The 24,381-nt window shown below is 38.9% G+C and overlaps 1 protein-coding gene across 4 annotated transcripts in view; it reads right to left on the bottom strand.

Moving 5' to 3' along the window:
• FHOD3 (formin homology 2 domain containing 3) overlaps nt 1-24,381 on the bottom strand; it is a 399,093-nt gene that overhangs the window by 98,376 nt on the left and 276,336 nt on the right. For 3 of the 4 annotated variants that reach the window (XM_035550471.2, XM_050708606.1, XM_035550467.2), the window contains exons 9-10: nt 19,624-19,767; nt 15,980-16,218 (exon numbers count right to left, since the gene is read on the bottom strand). In XM_035550471.2, coding sequence (XP_035406364.1) covers nt 15,980-16,218; nt 19,624-19,767 — 383 coding nt within the window. Of the gene's footprint in view, nt 1-700; nt 803-14,650; nt 14,738-15,979; nt 16,219-19,623; nt 19,768-24,381 lie in introns of all 4 variants that reach the window. The other variant, XM_050708607.1, reaches the window with a different exon arrangement.

The raw sequence follows: 24,381 nt of genomic DNA, 5'->3' as shown, positions 1-24,381 counted from the left end.
GCTGTCTGGAAGAAAGAACATATTTTCATTCTTCCAGTTTATTAGGATAAAGTTGCCAGATGCCAAATCCATATATACCTCAGAATAAGTGGAAAATTTTACATGAGAATATTGTTTTGATAGGTGGTTTGTTTATACCCATATATACACAGATGGGCAAGTATGTATAAAATGACATATACTCTTCAGCTTTGCCTCTAAGTAGTTCTTTCCTATTAAAATACAAACAAAATTGATATAAATCATAGGCAGCATTCAAAAAAGTCAATCTTCTTCATATCAGCAGATACTGCTAATAAGGCTATATTGTGAAAATACGGATGAAAACCTAAGAAACCAAGCAATATCCTAACTCAGCAATGCACAGCAATGTTTCAGCATCACCCTAACTAAAAGATAAACCTAAGCAATGCTTAGAAATCATGCTGTCTGCTAAATCTTTTTATGATTTGTGACTGTTACTCATCTGGTACCAAACTGAGGGAGTGCAAACAGTTCTTAATGCCTTGAGCCTACACAACTAAACATGTTCCCATTAGCGCACACAGCAACAAAGCTTTTGGATGAGAAAGGACTTCCTTGGGGTGGCTTTAAAAGGACAGATGGGAATGTGAGTGACAAGGTAGATGCTGATGCACATTGGGTGGTGAGTTAATGCCAGAGTGAGGAAAGGTGCGTGGACAACGCTGAATGCCGATACCTGGCTTTGACCTGCCTACTGGCCTCTTCCTCCCCCTCATCCTCAGTATTGGGCTCTGTGACTGGCTGTTCTTCGTCCTCTTCTTCACACTCCTCCTCCTCTCTGAGGTCACACCAAGGAAAGAGGCATGCAGTAGGATGGAAAGAGAGAAGGTGGAAGAGAAAATGACATGAGTCCCCAGAAAGAGAAATGCAATGAGGTTAGAAATGGAAAGACAACACCAAGAGGGAGAATTGGGGCACCAGAAAGCCACCTAACTTCCTGCTAAGTATGTGTTGGTGTAAGAGTAGCTACCAATACAGTAATTTTATCCTCTCTCCCATTTATGTTTTATCTTATTAATTTTAAAGTCCACAAAGATTTTTTTTTTTTCCTTGAGCTTGGCTTTACATTTGCTACCTACACAGACATTAAGGGAAAACATTCATGAAAACACCATTGTTCAACCCATTTGTCATTAAGCCGTATCTGGCTTAAAGGACAGTGCAAACTGTGTTGGCATTGGACAGCTGGCACTGGATGTCATATTTATTAAATCAACACAAGTAAAACATTCCGGTTAAGCAGCCAATAGCTCAACTAGAAAACAGAGCAGGGTGAACCATTAAGTTAGAAATAACAGAGACCAAATCAGTTCGGGGCTATTTGCAAACAGAAATATTTCAGTTATTGGATGCCAGTACATGAATTATTTCAGTAAAAAATCATTAGTATAGCTGAAGCAGGCTTTGGTTCAGCAGTCAGTCTGGCAGAGGAGAATTTTAAGTCACGCATAAAGCCTCCATAACGTACAAACCACATAAGTAAAAATAAAACTGTATTACACAAAACAAAAAGGCTACATTTTCTGCCTCCTCTCCCTCTCATTATACCTATTCCTCCCCAAACCAACAGACTCATAGAAAATTTAGAAAATATTCTTTGAACTTCTCCTGCATTTGCAATTTATTCAGTTCTCTACCTGATTTAACGATGAATACCATTAGGTTATGTTCCATGCAAAAAATATAGCATATAAACAGTAATAAAGTTTGTAAGATACTTATATATTTCTTGCATTTTCCTGAAAGCTGGTTTTCTTTACTCTAGTTCTAAAGAGATTATTTGTGCATTTTTTCTTTCCACTTAGAATTAGCATGGTTCCATGTCATAAGAACAACGAATATTCACAATGTGAGATCATAAACTCATCATGATAATGCAAAGGGTCAATCCAAATTTTGTTGCATTTGTATGGAGTTAGTCTTACAATAATCTGTAAAATGGCAGCACTTGGAACTCTTTCCAAACACTTCTGCGGAAGACGCTTTTAAACATTCCTAAGGTATCATAGTGACATAACCATGTGAGTTCTGCAGATCAGATCTCCATCTCCTAATCCTCTCCTCAAACACATACCTCTGCTAAAGATATACCCCTTGACTTTCACACACATATATATCAGCATGAAAAGAGAAAAGAGGGAAGAGAGAAGAGAAGAGAAGAGAAGAGAAGAGAAGAGAAGAGAAGGAAAAGAAAAGAGAAGGAAAAAAGAAAAGAAAAGAAAAGAAAAGAAAAGAAAAGAAAAGAAAAGAAAAGAAAAGAAAAGAAAAGAAAAGGAGAAGAAAGGAAGAAAAGAAAAAGGAAAAAAAAGAAAAAAGAAAAAAAAAAAAAGGAGAGTGCTCATATCACCCCTTCTCCTTACTAGTGAGGAGATCAATACTGGCTTTGCTATTATCTCCTATGAAGGGCAAACATCTGCATCTGCCAGCAGAAGAGCAACCACATTTAGAAACTAAATCATGAAGCTCTGCAGGATCACAGTTCTGTGATAAGAGCACAATGCATCCTATAATGCTGATAGCATGGCTATTGTTAATATGAACAAGAGTTGCCCCATTTACTACTGTGTTTTAAGCTCCCACCAGGTTTCCAGATTGATGATGTCAAATTCCTCACTTTCCTCAGTTGTTTCCAAATGCCCCAAATCATAAATGAAATACTCATCAGATAGAAAGGAACTTGTAGGTTTGAAATTGTTCTTTGAAACTTCATTCTTTTACCTGAGCGAATGACATTAAGGACACGAGCTTGAAGTGAATGCACTGGAACTTAGTACAATATGGATTGAATTGGGAACCATTAGTTTTATATTTGCAGTGATTGGAAAAAGAAGCCGAGAAGAAAAAACTATGCAGAACGAGAAAGGCATGGCCCATGGTTCAGGACCACTTTGGTCCCGAAACTAATGCTTATGAAGTAAGTGACACATGCTGAGTACTTTTCTTGTGATCTTGTCATCCTCTTTTTGCATCTTATGTTTATAAGCCTGAACCTATGGTCTAAGTCTTGATATTAAGTCATTCATTTACCAGCAGTGAAAGCTGTTCCCATCCCCACCACTCAAAGTTTTTGTAATCAGTATTTATCGGATTAGGATATTTAATTGCTACCTAAAGCCCTGAACCTTCCCTTACCCTACAGTCTATTTCCCTAGAGACAGATGAAGTTTGGAACTCAATTGGCACTTACAATTCTGTGTTTAAGCACTTGTTTTCAAAATGCTGAACTTTTGTGTAAGAAGTGTTTGACTGCCTAGGGAACCACACAATAAATACTACAGGTGAGCAGTAATCAATTAAAATACAGTACTTGGGGTTTTAACTGCTTTGCAAAGCATCCTTCTAATCCATTATTGGGAAAATCTTATCCCCATTCAACTAACTTAATTATAAATACAAAAACACCCTAAATTAAGCCTATATATGATAGCCTTTACAAAATTAGGATGTATGACCTGCCCCTCACAAAACAGGTACTACATCTTACCCTGGAAGGGCTAGTTTTCTGCAAAAAAAATCTGGAAAACCAAGCAGCTTTCAGAATTACAACAGAAATGCTCCAACTAAACCCAGGTCAATAGGTTAAGAGTTCCGAAACTCCACTACAGTATCTTAGTTCTCAGGGCTATTAACGACATAACCACTAGCCATAACCACTAGCATTTCCTTAGGAAAGATGATTAAGGTAGAAGTAGCTATTCAGAATGTGTGTGTATGTAAGAGAGCTACGCTTAAAGGACCATAGCTCTTTACATACACTCTGCTTCCAGGTAAGCTGTGTAATACATCCACGTCCTGAAGACTAAGTAATAAACAGGGAATTAATGTCACCTTTAAGTCAATTACAAGAAATGGAAACCTTGATCACAGAGAGACCAACTGGGGACATGTAGAGTTTTAGTTTCAGTCCGTAGGTAGAGAAGCAATCCTGCCTACAACAAGAACCAGAACTTCAGCTGGGAGGTAATATGACCTCTGTGGAGCTGGAGGAAGTGTTCAGGCTTTGTCCTCCTTCATCATGGGTCATAACTATTAATAATGTGACTCGAAGGAAATACTTCTGTCTGCTGTGCTGTTTATCTGTCATTTCATCTGAGGAAGTGAAAAATCAAGAGCCCCACTTCCCAGACGTTATGACTTGCTGTACTCTAAAGAGGCAGACAAGAGTAACAGCCCCTCCATTTGATTATTATTTGAGAACATCATGTTTCAAATAAACTGTGAAGGCACAGCAACCCTGTGTGGCACACTTGTTATTGCAGTGTATAATCAGACATGAATGCATCCCCAACGGGTACTGTTTCAAAGTTGGAGAGGAGAGGAGAGGAGAGGAGAGGAGAGGAGAGGAGAGGAGAGGAGAGGAGAGGAGAGGAGAGGGGAGAGGGGAGAGGGGAAGTTTAGGGAAGGGAAGTTTAGGGAAGGGAAGTTTAGGGAAGTTTAGGGAAGGGAAGTTTAGGGAAGTTTAGGGAAGTTTAGGGAAGGGAAGTTTAGGGAAGTTTAGGGAAGGGAAGGGAAGTTTAGGGAAGGGAAGTTTAGGGAAGGGAAGTTTAGGGAAGTTTAGGGAAGTTTAGGGAAGGGAAGAGAAGGGAAGGGAAGGGAAGTTTAGGGAAGGGAAGTTTAGGGAAGGGAAGGGAAGGGAAGGGAAGGGAAGGGAAGGGAAGGGGAGAGGAGAGGAGAGGAGAGGAGAGGAGAGGAGAGGAGAGGAGAGGAGAGGAGAGGAGAGGAGAGGAGAGGAGAGGAGAGGAGAGGAGAGGAGAGGAGAGGAGAGGAGAGGAGAGGAGAGGAGAGGAGAGGAGAGGAGAGGAGAGAAGAGAAGGTATGGGGATCTGAGATGGACAAAATTTCCAATATGACTTGGTTTACTCATAACTCAAAAAATCCCACCTCCTATAATCATATGGCTCAGCTTTTCCATGACACAGGGTAGAAGTTAAATTAAGTCTCTGCCACCCTTTGCTAGTCTCCAGCTATCTAATAACAATGAAGTGGCTTTGTGGACCCACCTTCACACCTTAACTGATGGATTAGTTTTATGGACTGCAGCCAGATAATTCTCCTGTCAAGCCAAGGATTTCCTCAAATCTCATTGGCTTTTTGGTAAGAAGAAGCTTTGACTGGAAAGCTCTCTTCAACTGCCAATATTAACTATAGGAAGACATCATGTGCACGGCAATTAACTGGGCAAGTCAGAGGAATGAGCTGGTTCTTTGTGTGCCTGCTGTACAGGTGACTGGTGGTGTGCACAGACATGGGCACGCTCCAGCACCTAGGGCAGCCAAGTTTGATCAAGGGAAATGTGCAGAACAGAAATAAGTGTGTACAGGCTCACGGTCAGAAGACCTGGTGAATTGAGTGTGCCACTCTTTCAACAAAAACAATAATGGCAGTTGTTTGTCAGTATTACCAGATATTCCACTAGGTAAATCATTCCAAAAAAGGTAGAAAAGGAAAAAAAATCACTTGAATATTTATTAAAACTGGAAAACACGAACTACAGAGATGACATCCTTCTAAAACTAAGAATGTCAGACAGAGGGATGCTCAAACAGAACAGCAGACAGATTTGGGAACTCATCTGGATGCTTCAGGGTTGTGTGTTCATTTTTGTGTGAAATGGAGAATGGATAGCAAGGAAAAACACTTTCCCACACACAAATGCAAATTTTGTTTCAGTGCAATAGTAGACTTAAATTAAGAAAAATGATTCATAGGAAGGTTTTCCACTAAACTAGGTTGCATAAGCCAGCAAATTTTTCAGTAGCACAAAGCAACTTATCCTGTTCAACACAAGGCAAATATTTTTCCTGGGGCAGGGAAGAAGGGTTTCATTTAACACTGAAGGTCCTGATGTATTCAACTGATGTTAAGGCTATTGCTGGGTTATTTCAGTTCCATGACAATAGTACCAGATTAGAAATATTTAAACAAAATCTTTGCAGCAGTGAAAACAAGTTTAAAAAACAATCACTGTGTTTATTTTCATCTTTAAATGGATTACTGCTACAGGCTGACAGCCTCACCAAACAAATGAAAGTCCTAAATCCTACAAATCTTTATAAACTGTAACATCAGCCATAGCAACTAACAAACAGCTACCAGGAAACAGTTTTGCTTGGTTGTTTCCACTAAAGTTTGATGTGAAGTATTTATAGTACCTTAAAATACATGTATGCTTAAAAAGACTACAAAAGTGCAGCTTCTGGATAAAGAACCATTGGGGCATCAAAATGAAAGCTAGGCAAAGGCTTTGAAACTAATGGATTAGCCTTTCTCCTTTTTTAAATGAAGAAAATAATAATGAAAAGAGCACCAATGAAATATATCCTGCTGATCTTAGACAGCCACTCTACGTTACATACGGACATAAACACTAATGACACTAATGAACACAGATTGGTGAAAGGAAATGGTAGTCAAGGGACTCATCTACAAGTTTATCAGAAGGCAGGGCAAAGCCCATAAGATGCTCGGCATCATGCTTAACACCCATGAACATGTAGCAATCCTGACACGTACTTCTTTTTCACAAAAACAGAAATCGGTATCTTCCATTGTGAAAACTGATTTACAAAATCTATGAGCCCTCTCCAACCAACCTCTCCAACATGTACACCTGAACAACGTGTACAAGGTTATCTGGCCTCTGTCCCCTCCAGGCTCTCCCAAAACACTTCCCTTTACAGTTTTGATGAATGCAACTTGAAACTCAGGCTTCTGGTTGTTCTCATTTGCAGTCCTGAAATACTTTTTTAAATTATTATTTCAAAGAAAACAAACAAACCATGGTTAATAGAAAAATCAAAGGCTAAGGCTGTGTTGAAGGAAAAAAAAAGAAAAAAAAAAAAGAAATCACCACCACAACAAAAACAAAGCCAGAAAATAAGCATGAGCACAAAAATACATTCCACTCTCCTTGGTACCAATAGAAATTTTTGAAGTGCAAGATATAATTTAAATCATTTTAATTCAGAGTGGAAGAATTTGACCACTAATGTTTGAATATAGAACAGGAAAAAGCCACAATTAAACTATTGAATTTTGGTCTGCACGTATAATGCACATATAACTTAATAAATGAGATGATAGCACATTAAAAAAAAATCTTCCTTCATGTAGAGCTTATTTAATCTTTACCACAGTCTTACTAAATATTTCCTTTTTAATTTTTCAGGTCATCAGACAAGGCCCTAAGTGTATGTCTGAGCCTTTTTAGACCACCCACAGCATTATATTGAAAGCCCCAAGAAGTGGGAACACCGGACCCAGTGAAGAAAGGGATCTTTATGTTATGAAGTGACCCTGAAAATAAAGGACAGGGGAACTGTAGAGCTGTTGGCCATTATTCCCACACTCTCTGAAAATCACCCTATGTGCAGTAAATTACTGATGAGGAATTTTCTCTCTCTCTTTCTCTTTGTAATTAAGTCAAGTGCTTTTCAGTTTAGCTTCTTTAAATTACTTCCATTTAAACTTTCACTGCTTTGCAGAGGAGCGGCTACTGACTAGGACTAGAGGCCACTTTTAGTGAAGGAAGGTGCCCATTAGCCATTCTACCATATTATCCTAAATGAAATACTACAATTGATCTCACGATTTTTCCTTTCAAGCCCCCCCCCCTTCAAAACTCTGTCCTGTTTTACCTCTTGCATAGGACTTGGAAAGCTGCTTCTCTGAACTCCTTACAGGTGTACAAACAGAAAATGAAAAATGTTCCATCAAGGAGAGATCTTTATAAGACACAGTGGATGTCATTTTATTTTCTTTTGCAATTGCTTACCATTGTCCTCAATTTATGAGTGAAAATTCCACTTACATTGGTTAGACAGCACAATTCATAGCCAAATTCCTAAGTCCTTGTAAAACAAACAAATACTTTGGTACACTTCTGCTGCTTCCTCTTGTTGTCTATGCTAGCTGCCAGAGTAGATTCAACTAGTCTTTCATGTGAAAGCTGAAAGTGCTAATAATTTAAATTAATCATTTCTTACTTTGTAAGAAACAGTAATACTTTCCTCCTCCACTAAAAACAAAAGAAACCACCTATTAAACACCCAAATTCCATTCCACAGTTACATGTGATAGACTGTTGTGGTTGGTGCAATTACGTGAAGATGAAGACGCATGAAATGGTATGGAAAACAAGTTATTTGTGAAGCCTCAAACTTTGGCCTTCTGTACAAAAAGGAAACTAAAATGCATAGTTACAAATGTCAAAAGGAAAATTATCCTGGTATTTCTGCCCTAAATAAAAGAACCGGTCAGAAAAAAAATCACAGGTAATGTAAAGTACATGTGTTCTCCATGCCTTCATATTACACTGCTCTTCATCTTTAGGTTACTGTTATTTTCTTATCCCTAAAATACGATCAGTAAGAACTTTTCACACCTGAATAATACATAGGTAATGCACCACACTTTTTTCATTGCTGCAGTCGGTTTATATAGGACACATCAAAGCAGAACAAGACAGCAGAGTCTTGCTTAAGATACTGGCAAGGCTGCACAAAGAGTTCAAGAGTCCCAGCTGTCTGATCACCAGACAGCGTAGCTGTTTTTACATCTATATGAGCAGCAGAGGTAAAGAAACAGAATCACGATGTAGAGAGACTTTGGGGCAATAAATACTGAAACATATACAGAAAGAGAGAAGAAACGGTGTTTTCAGAGCTTGGAACTGCACGTTGGTTGACACCTCAAGGTCACTGTTGTTGCCCCCTACTTCAAAGGGAGGGGTCTGGAACTGGCATCCAGCCAACTTGTTGTCTTTTTCGCCTCCCATCACATCACACATGTAAAAAAGCTTTCCTGGAATCAGAGAATCATGTTTACAAATACTGGAAACCCACTAGGGAGGTAAACTATCTAAGACACAGATTCCAGTCCCTCAGACACTACCATTGGCCTCCAGAGACAAGGATTCAAATCCTGGTTCCATGTTACATTTCCTCAGGTAGTTAATTGAAGCTAAATATGCTGTAAAAAAAAAGACTAAGCATACATGCATTCACAGCATGCATGCTGTGCCTGCATTTGCCATGCAGCCATAACATCACTTAATGCTCAGTATTTATTTTCATTCATTTTGAAATTCAAACAGGGGAAATCTACCATTCCTACTACCGCAAAGGCCAGTGCTGTCAACTGGTCCCTGCATGTATACCAAGCATAAAACATTTCTTTCTAACAAGATCCACAAACAGTAAATAGCAACCCCCTACTATGAAACCTGACATTTCTACAGAGGTATTTAAATTTGGATGGATTTTATACTACTGGTATAAAACTGAGGCAGTAATGGGACCAGTACATGCGATACTCATCAAGCTATAACTTCTTTCTCTTTTTTTTTTTTTTTTTTTTTTTAAAAAAAAAGCAATTACCCAGAAATTAATCTATACATGAATGGAATATTTATGGTATGAATGTAAAAGAAAACCTTTCTTAACCTTTCTGATGTCTCTTTTCTAATGCATTTCTTACAGGTGCTTCCAAGACTTTCTTACAAAGCACAAGATCACAAATTTCACCTTTTTGTTCACTCTCCTTTCAAATCTGCTTGACTTCATGCCTCACATAACCCTACCCACATGAAAGAAGTATATGTGGCCTCCCTGCCACAAAATTCAAAACAAGCACTGCATTAACAAATCATTTTTTGTATGTTATTGTTGTCAAAGGCTGATAAAGGTTGGATGCTGTAAACAGATGCTACTTTACCAATCTGTTTAATTTGACACATAAATCTCCTTTCTAAAACCCTTGCTTTTACAACCTATTTCCACTTTTGCCTATACCAATTAAAGTGTCAATAAGTTAATTTCTCTACAGTTATCATTGTAACTGATGATATCATAGAATCCATTTTATTTCAAAGCCACCGCTAATGCTCGGAGGCTCAGATCACACACACATATGTATTAAATAGATCCCTAGCATATCCACACATGTGGCTGAGTGTTTGTCCTGGAAATGTTTTCTTTGTCTAGATTTGTGCTTCAGTTGCTTCAAACAACCAAAAACAGGAATCAAGGACAAATATCTAAGAAAACATACATTTGGTTCATTCTATTAAACCAATAAAAATAAATTCTTTTTCTCTTTTTTCTCTTCTGGGCCTTTACTATCTGTACCAGAACCCAAGTCCTCCATTAATGCTAACACTGAGTCTCCCTTTCTTGCTGATTCATACCTAACTGTTTTTCTGACAGCAACTCTAAAAGACATGGAATGTATCCATTCTAAACAAAAAATAAAAAAGGAAAGTAAAATCCACCTACCACTTCAATTTAGAGCCATAAGTATTTACATAATCAAAACATTTCACATAGTGTAGTGTAAAGTCACCATATCTTAAAACGCTATGACAAAAACTAGAATTTTGCCATGGTAAATGCTACGGAAAATCAAAGATTAGTTATGGTTTAGGATGTCTGAAAACATGGAAAATCGTTTTTAAAAAAATTAAGAAGTCTCAGCTGTATTTTGGGCAAACTACCCCTGCAGGCCTGGCTCTACATGAAGCAAATTGAATAATCAGTTAATGGGGTATAATAGCCAAACGAAGGTCTGTGCAGTTGGTTAGAAACTCGACAGGAATCTGAAGTTGAGCAGAAAAAATGCTTCAGCTCAGCTATGTTCATTGTTTTCTGGTAAAACTAAAATAGCATCAAGATCCTTTCCTGAATCTTAGCAATCCTCAAGCATCAGAAACATGTATTTTCTAACAAAGACCCTTATGGCTTCTCAGCACAGCTTTACTTTGTTTAGACAACAATTTTCCAATTTTCTCTGGGATTATAAAGGGTGTGGAAGTCCTTGAGTTCAGTATGCACCATGCAACAGTGCTGTATCCAACTAGCCTGGAAATTTGCAGGAAACTTTGGAATTCCCCATTTTACTCTTTGGTCAGAGGAAGAGTCATCACATCCTGCCAGGCAGGACCCTAACACTACTACCAGGGAGTTTCTAACTTTGCTGCTCGTCTGTAGTGATCCAGCATATCTAGAATAGTTTTAATAAGGCAAAAAGCACCTTGTTTCCTAGAGTCTTTCTTAGGAGGCTCAACACGTTTATATTTCATGGTAGGTACATAATTTCCTGTTGGGTGTTCTGCTGTTTGTTTCCTTCTCAGTACATGGCCTCCTGAAGGCCAAGTTTCTTCAGATTAAAATATCTGGAAAGCTCACGTGAACCTAAACATTTGCTTTTCCTTATACCTTTTTTGCTCCATAGTCTAAAAAAGACAGTTTGTGAAATCCAGTTTCTCTCACTGTGTCAGGGTGCAGGCTCCACTCTGATGGGACTGATCTGAGGTCAGTCAGATCTCGATGTTAGGTTGCAAGCAATACTGATGCAGAACTCCTAACTAAGGTCTAGGTATCTCCACAGGAACATGTATAGTGACCAGTCCTTGTAAATCTTTTGCATTTTTTTAATGATATAAACCAATTCTGAGCTATGGAAGAAAACATTTTTTAAAAACATAACAAAAACAAAAAACAGAAGACAGCAGAGAGTGTAGCAAAGTGGGGTAAATATCTAATCCTAGCTATTCACATCTTTATAAGCCACAAGGTCTTTGAATATAAACTTTGAGAGCCATTCAGTTAAATTCTGGTAAGAGCTGTCAGTGTAAATCTCATAGAAGCTTCCCTGAGTATGTTTGCTAGTCTGGTTGACACAGCTTTAATGGGACACCGAGGGAGAGAGACAGGGATGGTCTCTGTGCAGTACTGATCAAAGGGAAATGCACAGCAAAATGAGAAGCAGACTCATTCAAAAAACTGGGAGTTGTTTTTGTTTCTGGTTTGTATGTATAGGGCTCTTGCAGAGCACCTGTTCCAGCAAGACAGAACTCCCAAACTACATGCCTTCTATTCCCTCAAAGCCAGACACAATGAGACTGAAAGACAGGAATTTGTGTTTGAAGACTTATATAGCCAGAAATCACTGCATACAATAAAAACATCAACCTAGTGTTAAGTACTATGCCACTCCTTACATTTTTCCCTGACTCTATCCATTGTGTGGTTGGAAAAAGCTAGCTTTAAAAAAAAAAAATACACACACAAAAAAGAACCATGAAATAATGTGCTTGAAAGTCTACCACTTAAGAAACAGAATGCTAGACCACAGGTTGACAGCACTGAATTTGGACTAGGGCAGAAAACCTTAGGAGGTGCCCTCAGTGAAACACTTGGTGTCATACGTTAACAGGACAGAAGATACCCCCAGGCTTTAGGGCGCTGTGTGCCATCCCGGTAAAAGAAAGGAGTTTTGACCGAAGCAAACCTGGTGGTGGTCAGGCCGGGTAAAACATATCAATTAAAGAATGCTGCAGCAGCTATGTATCCTTAAAGGAACCTTCAGCCCTTCTTATTTAGTAGTTATCAACTTATTTATTTATTTACTTTGTAACAGACACATTAGGCTGGGTTTCACTCTCCATGAAAACTATTTTAACACAAAGCAGACTTGCGTCTTTATTTGTTTTGAACCACAAGTAAAAAAGCAATACATTTACTTTGGAAGAAGGTTGCCAAATGGATGAAAAAGGCCTGCAAGTTTTCCTTTTGCTTGCCCTTAGCATTTACGGTCAACTTTTCCCAGCTCAAAACCCAAAGTCTGCTCTCAATTAGCCTGGCGTAAATCAGAGCAACTCCATGGACTTCAGACAGCTTTTCTGGATATACAGCATTGTGAGACAGAACAGAATTTGGCCAATATTGTCTTTTTTGTTTTACCGGCATCATGGATTTTTCTCTTTTTGGAAGACTTATCGGTTGACACAAAGCAGATGACTGTGGACAACCTGTTTGATGTGGTAAACAAAAGCAAAGTAACTGCCAAACCAGCCGATGGAGTTAGAAAGAAAAGAAACATGAACACTGTGGGAAGGAGAATGCTGAGGAAGAACTTGAACCTTCTACTGATTTTGGTAGTGAAGTCCAAAAATAACCAATAATATTGCCTAAAACTATGTAGGAGTGTGATTTTAATCTCTAATCATGCCCATCAGAAGCAATTCCTCTGAACTTGATGGTGCTAATCCACAGTAAAACCAGACACAGAAATTTGCAACCACACACAAAGTTTAGATACCAGCAGGAGCAACACAATAAAATTATCATGAACATGTTTCCTACTGGTAAAGCAAATGTAGTGAAGGAGTAGAGAGACTGAACTCTCTTTTGCAGAATTTATTTCTGTAAATACAGCACTGCAAAACCTTATTGCAAACTTTTTTCCTTCCTTGAGAGGGACTAGGATTATGAACTAAAAGAAAGTTGATAGCAAAAGACAGATCCTTCCTGGATGAACAAAGATATTTCCAGTTTATGAGGCAAGAAATATTTTTAATTGATTCTTACAGATTCCTCTCTGCAACACTAGTGATGGAAGCAGAATGGGCACAACAAGCATTTCTTTTGACAAAAGCATGGGATGTCATATTTTAACTTACAATTTTAAAATTTCATTACAAATTGTAGTAAGGCCTAACTTATGGTGTTCTATTAAAATCTTTTAAATCAAAAAAAAAATGTTGCTTCAGTGACCAAATGCTCAAGCTTGAAAACTTAAAGATTCTAGTAGGAACACTGCTGAGATAAAAACTTCTTTCAACTTACGGTTAATTCAAATTCTATAAACGTGCATAAACTTTGTATGAGTCATTTGATTTCAATATTTTTGTTTATTTTTGGTCCCTTTTTAGCTGTCAGGTGTAGAGATAGTTTCATTCACCCGGACTATTCCCCAGAAAGTTGTGATACTCACTGGGATATTATAAAGCAGAAAGGCTGTTTTTTCTCTTCCTACCTCAATTATAGATTTATGTAGATGAACAGACTAAAAGTGTGAATGACAGAATCAGCTTTGCTGAAAAGTTTATTTACCAGAAATCCAGCAGGACTTACAGAGGAGCCGACACAGACAGATTCTTGTTATGGCAACTTAGAACATTTCACCAGGCATAGAACTTGCATCTTTGGGCACCAAAAAGTATTCTTTGGTCTGTAATGACTAATAGGGAAAAACTAATTTGCTAGAACAACTTCAATATGAAATTAAACTTGAAATAAGTGTTTAAACGAGTACATATCTGTAAATATTTAAATGAAGATTTATTTCTTGTATTTAAACTTAAATTATGCTTTAAATTATGTCAGCTTCCAGGTGGAAGTGGAGTAGAAGTGGCTATTTTTTCAGAAAAAGAAGATAATTATTGAAATTATGCTATGCTGGTGAAAAAAATACTTCAAAGAACTTACAAAACTAATCTGCCATGTTTCTACTGACTCACTACCAAAAATCAGTTCAAACATAAATTCATCAGGAATTACTGAAGACTGCAAAATAAAACTAGTAAGCAAACATTAACAGTGAGAAAATGTATTAGTATTAAACGCACAACTTGTATTTGTTTAATTACAGTAAGAGAATCAACAATTTTTGTAGAATTGAAGCAGTCCCTCATTTTTAATCCAAGCTCATCATTTTGACAAATCAATGACATCTGCTGCACATCAGCTGATAGATTCCCAGTCACACTGGTAAGTCATGAAACAGAGCACAAGATCATGCACAAGGCTTTCTACACAGAGCAGCTGAAACCCCCAGCTGTACTCACACTGAAGATGCTTTAAACTCAGCCTCCAATGCACTGTCATCTTTATCATCAGTCTGTAAGACCATGTGGCTCTTGGCCTCCAGCTCACTAAACAGCCGGCCAGTAGGATGTGATGGAAAAGCATGAATGTGTTGCCAAATGGAAACAAACAAACAAACAAAAATAGAAAAAAAAAAAAGAAAGAAAAAAAAAAGAAAGAAGCCATTCTGTGATACACATCATTCAACTACTGTTTAAATTACCTGGAGTCTTGTATTTTCTTATTGACAGAAGCCATTAAACTTTGGTCAACTCAGTTTGCTCTGTAAGATGGGCAGCTTTATACGTAATACAGGGTTTTAGGGCTCTAAGTTTCCATGCAGTGCTAACCAACAGAAACCCCCAAAGAACTTCCCAAATGTTATAATCAACACAGGAAACACTCTTCATAGAGCACACTTTGGTTTTGTAAATTGCACCCTGAGCCACTGGATGACAGACATGGCCAGCTTTAGCTATCTGCAGCAAACATATCTTCATGTGAGCTAGCCAGCCAGATTCCCTTTATAGTCGAAAGAGAGAAATAGTTAGTTTCACAGCATGATTCATCTTAGCTGAAATTTCAGACATGTAGAACACATTAGATAACTTAAGTCTAAGAAGCACTTGCTCCACTCCACAGACATCAAAGGGAGGCAAGCTGATCAGACATCTAACTTAGGCAAAATTAATTCCAGCCCTCTTGTGTGGTATTCAGACGTGCTGAGGATCTGCAGCTCCCATTTTTTCTAAGCATGCATAGCCCAAGCCAAGTGTAATGGTACTGGCAATGACGCTAGTTCTGACTGACTCCAGTGATGCAGACTGCTCCTCAACTAGTCATTACTGTCTCTCTTTTGTTAATTATAAAACATCAGATACATTCACTAATACAGTGTAGCCTCAAAGGAAAATATTTACGCTGGAATGTTGTTTTCAAAGGGAAAAAAATCAATGAACGGTAACATAAGCAGGGCAATCACCTCTGCATTAATGTGACTTTTCCCTTGTTACAACCTCCTGTTATGTTTCTATATTGAATATAAAATCTGTCAATGGATAATATTAACTTTGGTTAGTTCCCCAAATCAAACGTTCTACCTACCATTGTTTGGGTCCATTTACTTAGGGTAGGTGGTGTCAAAGAACTTGGGTATGTAGGTAAATCAAGTCACCTACAGATTTTTTTTTTCTTTTTTTTTTTTTTCTTCCAATTTGCTGGAAAGAGGCTGGCAGATTAATAAAGTGCAATGAACATAATGGAAAGTAATAGGGGGAAAGGAGGGCCCATTCCTTAGCTCAGGCACCTACCTCTCACTGAGACCTTCAACACGCTGTCCATGGCCTAGCATGAAGCTGGGGTTCGACTGACTGCACGGACTGGCAGGGGCCGATAAAGTGCTTTTGACGTTCTGTACCGAGTGTCTGCGGCTCCGTCGGCGCTCCAAGCCCCTTCGCTCACTGGCACCCAGACTGGCCCTTCTTCTGTCCTTGCGCCCACTGGGCGGGGGGTCAGCGCTCTCATCTCCGTCCTCGTGTCTCAGGGTCATCTGAGGAGAAAAGAAAGGCAAGGCTTCTGATATGCATCCTATAGGTACCTTAGGTCTTCACAATTAGTCTTTAAAAAATATCTGATCTCAACATGAGTGAGGCACCGTTTCTACAGATATCCCTCTAAGTTGTTATCTATCCATTAGTGCAGTATAGCAGCTCTAATAATGGAATTATATACGGAATTACACACATCTTGTATGGAACAGTACAAGGCCTGTAACAACAGATATATTTATGCCATATTTATTTATTTATTTATTTATTTATAAGGACTTAATTTTCAAGGAATCCAAGCAGTGCTAGACATCTAGCCCTCTTTATTTCCTTCTAAAATACATAGGTGAAGTCTTGGCTCTGCTGAAATCAAAAGAAAAATTCCTATGCATTGATCAATTGAACACTTCCTGATGTTCAGACATGCCACTGGTAATGAGTGAGTGAAAGATAAGCTAGTATTTTAGGATAGTGCCGTAATTTATTCTCAACCAAGAGAACAGCAGATGCATACATAACTGCATTCCTCTTTAAGGTCTCCATTTTTATAGATCTCTCTGCAAAGTAAACAAAGGAAAAGAAACTAACAAAACTGTTTCTGTGAAGTCATACCACAATGGATTAAAAGCAAAACACACAGACCACACATCTCCTCTAAGCTTCCCAATTTTTAGGTTAGCATAATTACTTTCTCTTATGCCATTCAGTGGAAAATTCAGCATTTCCTGCCAGTTCAGAAGCACTGTCGATGCAGAGGAACATATGCATTATATAAGGAAAGAACAATGCTGAGAATGCATTGTGCATGGCCACAATGACATTTGACAGAAAATTCTGACATTGGTTGGGAGCTCATCAACTGGAAACAGTCCAGGAACAAAATATGGATGTAACTGTATTGGGTTTACGTGGCAAGGGTTTGGTAGCAGGGGGGCTGCAGGGGTGGCCTCTGTGAGCAGGGCCCAGCAGCTGCCCCATGTCAGAGCAGAGCCAGCTCCAGCCAGCTCCAAAGCGACCCGCTGCTGGCCAGAGCCGAGCTAGGGAGCTGAGCTGGATGGTCTTCTGGAACAGCAGAGTTAAGAAAGGGAAAAAAAATGCTGTGTGACAGCAGCTGGGAGAGAGGAATGAGCACCAGGCCTGCAGACCCCCAAGTGAGTGCAGGAGGAGGGCAGGAGGAGCTCCAGGCACGCAGCAGAAGTTCCCCTGCGGCCTGTGGAGAGGCCCCTGGTGGAGCAGGCTGTCCCCCTGCAGCCCATGGGTCCCACATGGAGCAGATCTCCACGCTGCAGCCCATGGAGGAGCCCCAGTGGAGCAGGTGGATGTGGCCTGGAGGAGGCTGCGGCCCATGGAGATCCCCCGCAGGAGGCGGCCCCGGGCCGGAGCTGCAGCCCGTGGAGAGGAGCGCACGCAGGATCAGGGGGTCTCGGGGGAGCTGCCGCCCGTGGGGGACCCGTGCTGGAGCAGTTTGCTCCTGGGGGATGGATGGACCCCGTGGTAAGGACCCATATCTGGAGCAGTCCTTGAAGAGCTGCTGCCTGTGGGAAGCCCATGCCGGATCAGGTTGGGAAGGACGGCATCCTGTGGGAGGGACCCCACGGGGAGCAGGGGCAGGGAGTGAGGAGGGAAGAATGGCAGAGACAAAGTGTTATGAACTGAGTGCAGCTCTCATTTTCCATTCTCCTTCACTGCCTGAGGAGAGGAGGTAGAAAAGGGTGGATGGGGGGGAAGGTGTTTTTTTAGTTTTCTTTTAGTTTCACTAAAAGCACTCACTGCTCTAGTCTGTAGGCAATAGGCAATAAATTATATCAATTTTCCTATGCTGAGTCTGTTTTGCCCATGACAGCGATAGGTAAGTGATCTCCCTGTCCTTATCTCAACCCACGAGCTTTTTTTTCATCATAAAAAATTTTTTGATGAGGAGGAAGAGTCAGAGAGGGGTGTGGTGGAGTTAGCTACCTATTCATGTTAAACCACCACAGTGGCATCTAATATCTTGAATTATGGCATGCCGTTGAAATGCCAGTGTGACACATCTCTAACAGAGAAAAAGAAGTGCTACCTTAGGGTACATAAAGAGAGAGCTACTGCTAGCAGAAACAACAAAATTACTGGTGGATCTCATCTGAAACGCAGCATAAAGATTAAGCAACCTTTATTTAAGAAGTATCCATTCACACAGGAAGAGGTAAAGGAAAGGCATATGTGGGTGACCAGAAAAATGTGTATTTTCTTGTTTCTATGTCCTGTTATTCTGGTAATTTTTACTAGAAGAGACTTTGACAAAATGACGGTTGGGGAAGTGGGATATCTCTGCATAAGATGCAAAATCTATGTAAGTGTGAAGGAGAGATTTTTCAGATAAAGCACAAACTTGGGAGAAAAAGAAGGAATGTATGTGGATATGTCTACATTTAATATGGTTATCAAGAGAAAGCTGGTATGCAACTAGGTAAACTGATAATTTTGCAATCAGGTCTTTCAGTAGGCACAGCATAAACAAAAAAAATGTTTTTAAGTTTAACAATCATTTTTTACAAAGGACATTATGAGCTGATGCCTCTAACAATAAGAAAAGAAGAACATGGAACCCTCTCATTCTCACATTCCTTTTTTTCTGGACTGACAGTCCTCCTGCAGTCTGGTCTATATAAAAAGTAACTCTGCTAAAGTTAGTGAAGTTGCACGGGTGTAGAGCTGATGAAGAAAATGAAGAATCAAATCTACCACATCCTTTGCCGGACTTGGATGGAGATAAAGTCATTTCATTTCATCACATCAGAATACGAATTCACATTTACATTGTATTGACTGCAGCCTAGACCTCCCCCTCCCAACACTTCCCAAAGTCTGAAAATTGAGGCTAATTATTAAGAAACTGGATATCCTACCCTTGCATATAAATATTTCAGAAGTAGTTATTTTATACCTAAGTGGTGAATGTGGAGTCATTCATTACTTCATTGCTGCAAACTGCACAGGATCCAGTCCAGTGTAAACTCGTAAACAAGGACTTGCTGGATATTCAGCTACAGAACAAGTGGTATATGTGAAGCTAAGCTCAGCTGAACCTTTTTCATGATCCGAATACGTTTGCATATGGAGAGGATGCGTAACTAGCAGTCTAAGAAAGTTTTAATTGCAGGCAGAACTGCCTCTAAAGAGGCTAGTAAATGTGCTGCTTTGCCTTGGAGTACACCCCAGCATTAGTATGAAATGCATCTGTATGAGCAGCTATATACTTGTAGCAGGTCACGTATATGAATGTGTATAATACTTCTAGCAGCCAGATGTTTTTCTTTTAAAATAAAATAGATAACCGAATTTCACCTAGGTTACATTCCCCCCTCCTCTAGGCTTTGAAGTTTGCACAAGCTGTAAGATGCATAAAACAGGGCATGTTATGTTACCTCATAAATGTTAAATTGCTCAACTAAGTCCAAGTCTGTTCCTTTCTTGTTCAAGTGTCTCTGTGAAATAGCTTCAATGCCTAGCTCTTCCAGACAGTCCACCACGTCGTAGAAAGAGTCTTGATCTGGCAACCCCGACAGCGTCTAAGAATCAAAGGAAAAACATTTAAATCTGTTTGTTTTGAAAAGAATTAAACAAAGGTTTTTAAAAGCGGGTGGCAAGTGGTGCTATGTATGATTTCAATAAAACAAAACCATGCTGTGGGATTAGAGACACCGCTAGAAAATAAAAAACAAGTGGCACAGCTTTTAACAAACAACTCTATGCACTGTGTAGAAAAATGAATAATTGGCAAAACAAATCAATGTTGTTATTTCATACGAAAGTATGGAAAATGTGGGTCTTTAAAATACACGGTTGGATTCTTCCTGGCTTCATTCAAGTACAGATTTAAAGAACAGAGAAAGTTAAAGCATCAAACACAAGGATAAAAGCAAAGAGAGAGAAAAAAATGGTTCAGCTAAAACCAGTGAAGCTGATTTCCTACTGATTCTTGTAACTTTGGCCTTAAGAAGAAAAAGTCGAATGCACAGCTGTGTGATGTCAGGACAGCAGGAAATATCCTGCACCATGTGCCTACTGTCCTCAACACCTGCAGCAGAGGTCATTCTCCCAATGCACAAATTGTTTTATATTACAGAGATACTGACTTCTTCCCTCCCTTTCAACTTTAAAAATCTTACTAAAGGTATGCTGACTTCTTAGCTCCGACAAAATGTTAAAAGTGTTACAGATTCCTGATTATGGGGTAAGTTGTTACCAGTGACACTGGAGCATTAGAATACTAGAAAATAAAGAATGCCAGTAATAACAGCTATTGAAAATAAACTCTTCGAATTCAGAGCTTTATACGGTGCCCACTCTATATTCAAGAGAGAAAGCACTTTTTTTGTTTTTCCTTTTTTGGTGAATACAAAAAACTGAGAAGAAATGGAAGACGGTCTTCTGCAGTATACCATGTACTTTAAACACTTCACTGCAGTGCACGTAGCAAGAGGGATTGAATCAAGCCACTCAACAGTGTACTGCAGAGTGATGCTTGGGAAGAGGACATGGACACTGCACAGTTCTGAACAGAGCATGAGTGAACTTCACCAGTCCTGCAGACATACAGAAAATCAACAGAAAACACAACTATTTTGGTTTACTATCATTTTCTGCTCAGCTTGTGCTGATTTTTAACTGCTCTTTATGGATGATGCAGAAAAATGAGTCTAATCCTGCTGATGCTGAGCAGGAACTACTGAACATACACTGCAGCCTTCTTGTAGAGTGGCACATTGTGAGCATCAGTCTATCCAGAACCACTACTGCAAAACAAGGGAGAGTGCAGTCTGGAAGCAACACAGTTATTCTGGATTAGGTCTCCAAAGAGATACTCGTGATGAGGTAGCTTCCTCTCACCTAGCTATTTAATTAGCTAAGTAACTTATCTATACTTCCACTAGAAGAGAGAAAGAGCAAGAAAAAGAGAGAGCCCAGGCAAAAAGCAGACAACTCCAGAGAGTTTCACCTTCTCATGAACAGGATGGGATGAACTGTGTTCTAATTCTGTTTTTCTGGAGTGTGTCTTTCCCAAAGTTGCTCTGAGCAGCAAAGTGAAAAAGAGAACAGCTGTTCTCCCTCTACCAAGAAACTTTACATTCAGAAAAATTGGTTGGAATTACATGAATAACGAGAGAGAGCAATAGACAGCCGACATACCCTGCCCTGTTTAAGCACCTCTTTCCTATGAAATGAAGCACTGGGAAACGTGCCAAGCTGTGTTTCTTCTTCAGTCATTGCAGGACTATTGTCTGATGATTATCTAGTGAGTTGCACAATAAAGAGGAATGCTTAGCACTAACCCTAATAAAGTGTTAGGATAATATGTTTAGGATCTGATTAAACATTTGTGTCTGTCCAGGACAGTATTTAGGGCCTCTGTTTGAAACCCACTGAAGACCATGGAACTAAATTTTCCTGAATGGTGCTGATAATACATACCATGTACATTTTGTCCTTTCCTAAACTGACACCTAGCAACCCTAAAAAATGAAAACCTGACCGCAGAATTAAAATATAGCCACTTGGAGAACTGTGTTTAAACCACAGTCTCTGTTTTGTTGCAGAATTTTGTTGTGGTACTCCTAGCTTAGAGGAAAACAAGGACTTCAAATCTCAAACTATTTACAATTCAGGTCTACAAAAGAAGAACAAATAAGAATGTCAAGAGTCATTCCTATGCTTCTATCCAGTTTTGGTTTGAGGAAACAACCCTGAATTAAGATTATTTCATTTGTTTGTGCAAGTTGTGCAAGTTGCTCTCAGGACCTTATGGGAACACTTGCACAACACTGAGTTCTTCCCTCTCAAGCAGCTGCTTTTGGAATGGTGAACTAAATTAAAACCAAAAACCTAGCCTGAGAGTTTTGAGCTTGATATATCTTCTTAACCACATTTTTACCAAAGCCTAAACAATACATTTTACCTACCACTAACTGTAACAGTCCCAATGGAAAAAGGCAAGAAACTGATGAAGTTGTATGGGCAGTGGAAAAGAAAAACCCACAACAGTTCTATGGAATTACAAGCCAAATGTTTTCCTACATGATAAATCCTATTAGATGACATACGAAACTGGTAACAGCAGAATAACCTTATCTCGACCTGTCCTCAGTTCTGTTTCTTAACAAAGCCAAATGTAAATTAGCACTAACCTATTCCTAGCTTCAGACTGAAAGGCTCTTTTTATTTGTGATTTTTTAAAGGTGTATTGCTGGATGACATTAGGTAGCAAAATTAATAAGTATAGTGCCTTTTGTCATTTAGAAAACATTCATAGCACAAAGCAGTGGTGCAGAAAGAATACAGACAACAGAAAGTCCAACTAAATGTATTTGGTGTGCATGCTTTGCATGCAAGTCCAAATAACATAAAAGTACTGCTCTGGTTACTAAACATCCAACAGATTGGGTTTCAATAATGGGCCCACACACTATATAGAGAGATATTATCTAAATCCTACATGCTTTGGTGAAAAACACAGTAAATTTACGTAGTAAATAAACACACTTAAGGGCATTAGCCGAGTTTTCAATTGCTTTGGGATAGGAAGAAGCATGTCTCATGCATGCGTTTTCCCAAGAACCACAACTTCTAAAACATCTGCTGCTGCCAATGCTGAACACAGGATGTAAGAAGATCATTGCTCCAGTGTGGCAGCTGCAATGTCCTTAAGGCAGGTCACTGAAAAAAGGATGTGCCAGCTCTTGCATTAACACCACACTGGCCTGTGACAGCACTTTTCCAGCTGCTGCTGCTGGACCACTGGTGGGTGGCACTCTAAGCTCCCACTACTAATCACTGGCCTGGAAGCTTGTACTTAAATTTGTCTTATACTGGATCTGCTAAAAAGCATTCAGTGCTTGATCTGGCTACACTAAAACATACTAATTTTTACATACTGAGTAATAATTTTACCTACCTTTTTAAAACAAAAATATTGTATAATACAAGAGAACAGACATAGTCTTAAAAAACAGGTAAAAAGAAAGTCATCAGTCATTTTACAACTACAAAACTACTGGTATAAAGTCAATAATAGAAAGGTTTTGTAGCAAATTTAAAAAAAACAACATGTAAATGAAAGTCTGGAAGTAAACAGAAAAGCCAATTGAATTTAACACAGAATTCAATTTCTACATTTGGTGAGTGGAGGTTTTTATATATTTATGTACGTGTGTGTGTGTCTATATGTAAAAGGAAATATAAAGTGTTTAATCTATTTGGACCTCAGTAAAACTTCCAATAAAGGGCCACATGGGAAACAACCAACAAAAATAAAGAAAGTAGGGATTAGAGTAAGATCTAACAGACCATATGAACTAACCAAAGGAAGGTAACAAAGGTTATACTGGGACTATACAGAATCTGAATTATATCTACTGAGATCAATCTAATTTTAGAGATTCATTAATGAGTAAATCCTCCCTAATTAAGAGAAGGTTAATGAAATGGTAGCATAAGTAAATTGTTTAAGTGTCAACAAAGGAGAGAATGAGGATAAAAGGATTGGTACAATTTTTATATCAGTTTTGAGCAGGAAGGAAAGCAGTCGGTAAATGTATACATGGAAAAAGAAAATGGAGTAGGAGAAGTATGTTTCCTTAAGACAAACTCCCCATGAAGTTTCTGCCTGCACTGAAAACTTTGACAATTCCTCGCCTGGAGAAGCTGAAACCATCTGAGCCTTCTTTGTATTCTCTGTGGGGGAAAAAAAATTACAACTGTGACATGCTGCTTGCTGTTTTCTCTATAATCATGAAAAAAAATCCCATTAAAAAATCATAAAACTGTCCATAAGCCAGATCATAATTACAAGTGTGGCATTGTGGGATTCCTCTGTTCCTTGATCTTCATAACTCCTTTGACTGTGAGATGCTTTTTCTTTTTGTTTGCTTTTAAAGAACTACCTTCTCCTAAAAATAGCTTTAAATGTAGTGAAAAACTCGGACTAAAGAAATTAACGATAGGATGACAAAGGAGTCAAGATAGAACAATTTTTTGAAAGTTAGACACCAGGTAGTTACAATGGGGGCAGGGGAGGAGGGGGAATTATTTCAGACAGAGGAATCAGTACATGATACATCAAGGCTTAGAACAGAAACATTAAAAACTAGTAGCCTCAGCTTTAATAGCAGCTACAGACAAAAGCA

The sequence above is a fragment of the Cygnus atratus genome, chromosome 2 (assembly GCF_013377495.2).
Source record: "Cygnus atratus isolate AKBS03 ecotype Queensland, Australia chromosome 2, CAtr_DNAZoo_HiC_assembly, whole genome shotgun sequence".
Classification (NCBI taxonomy): Eukaryota; Metazoa; Chordata; class Aves; order Anseriformes; family Anatidae; genus Cygnus; species Cygnus atratus.
Note: the sequence above shows the minus strand (reverse complement) of the source record. Positions and strands in the feature narration are given on the sequence as shown.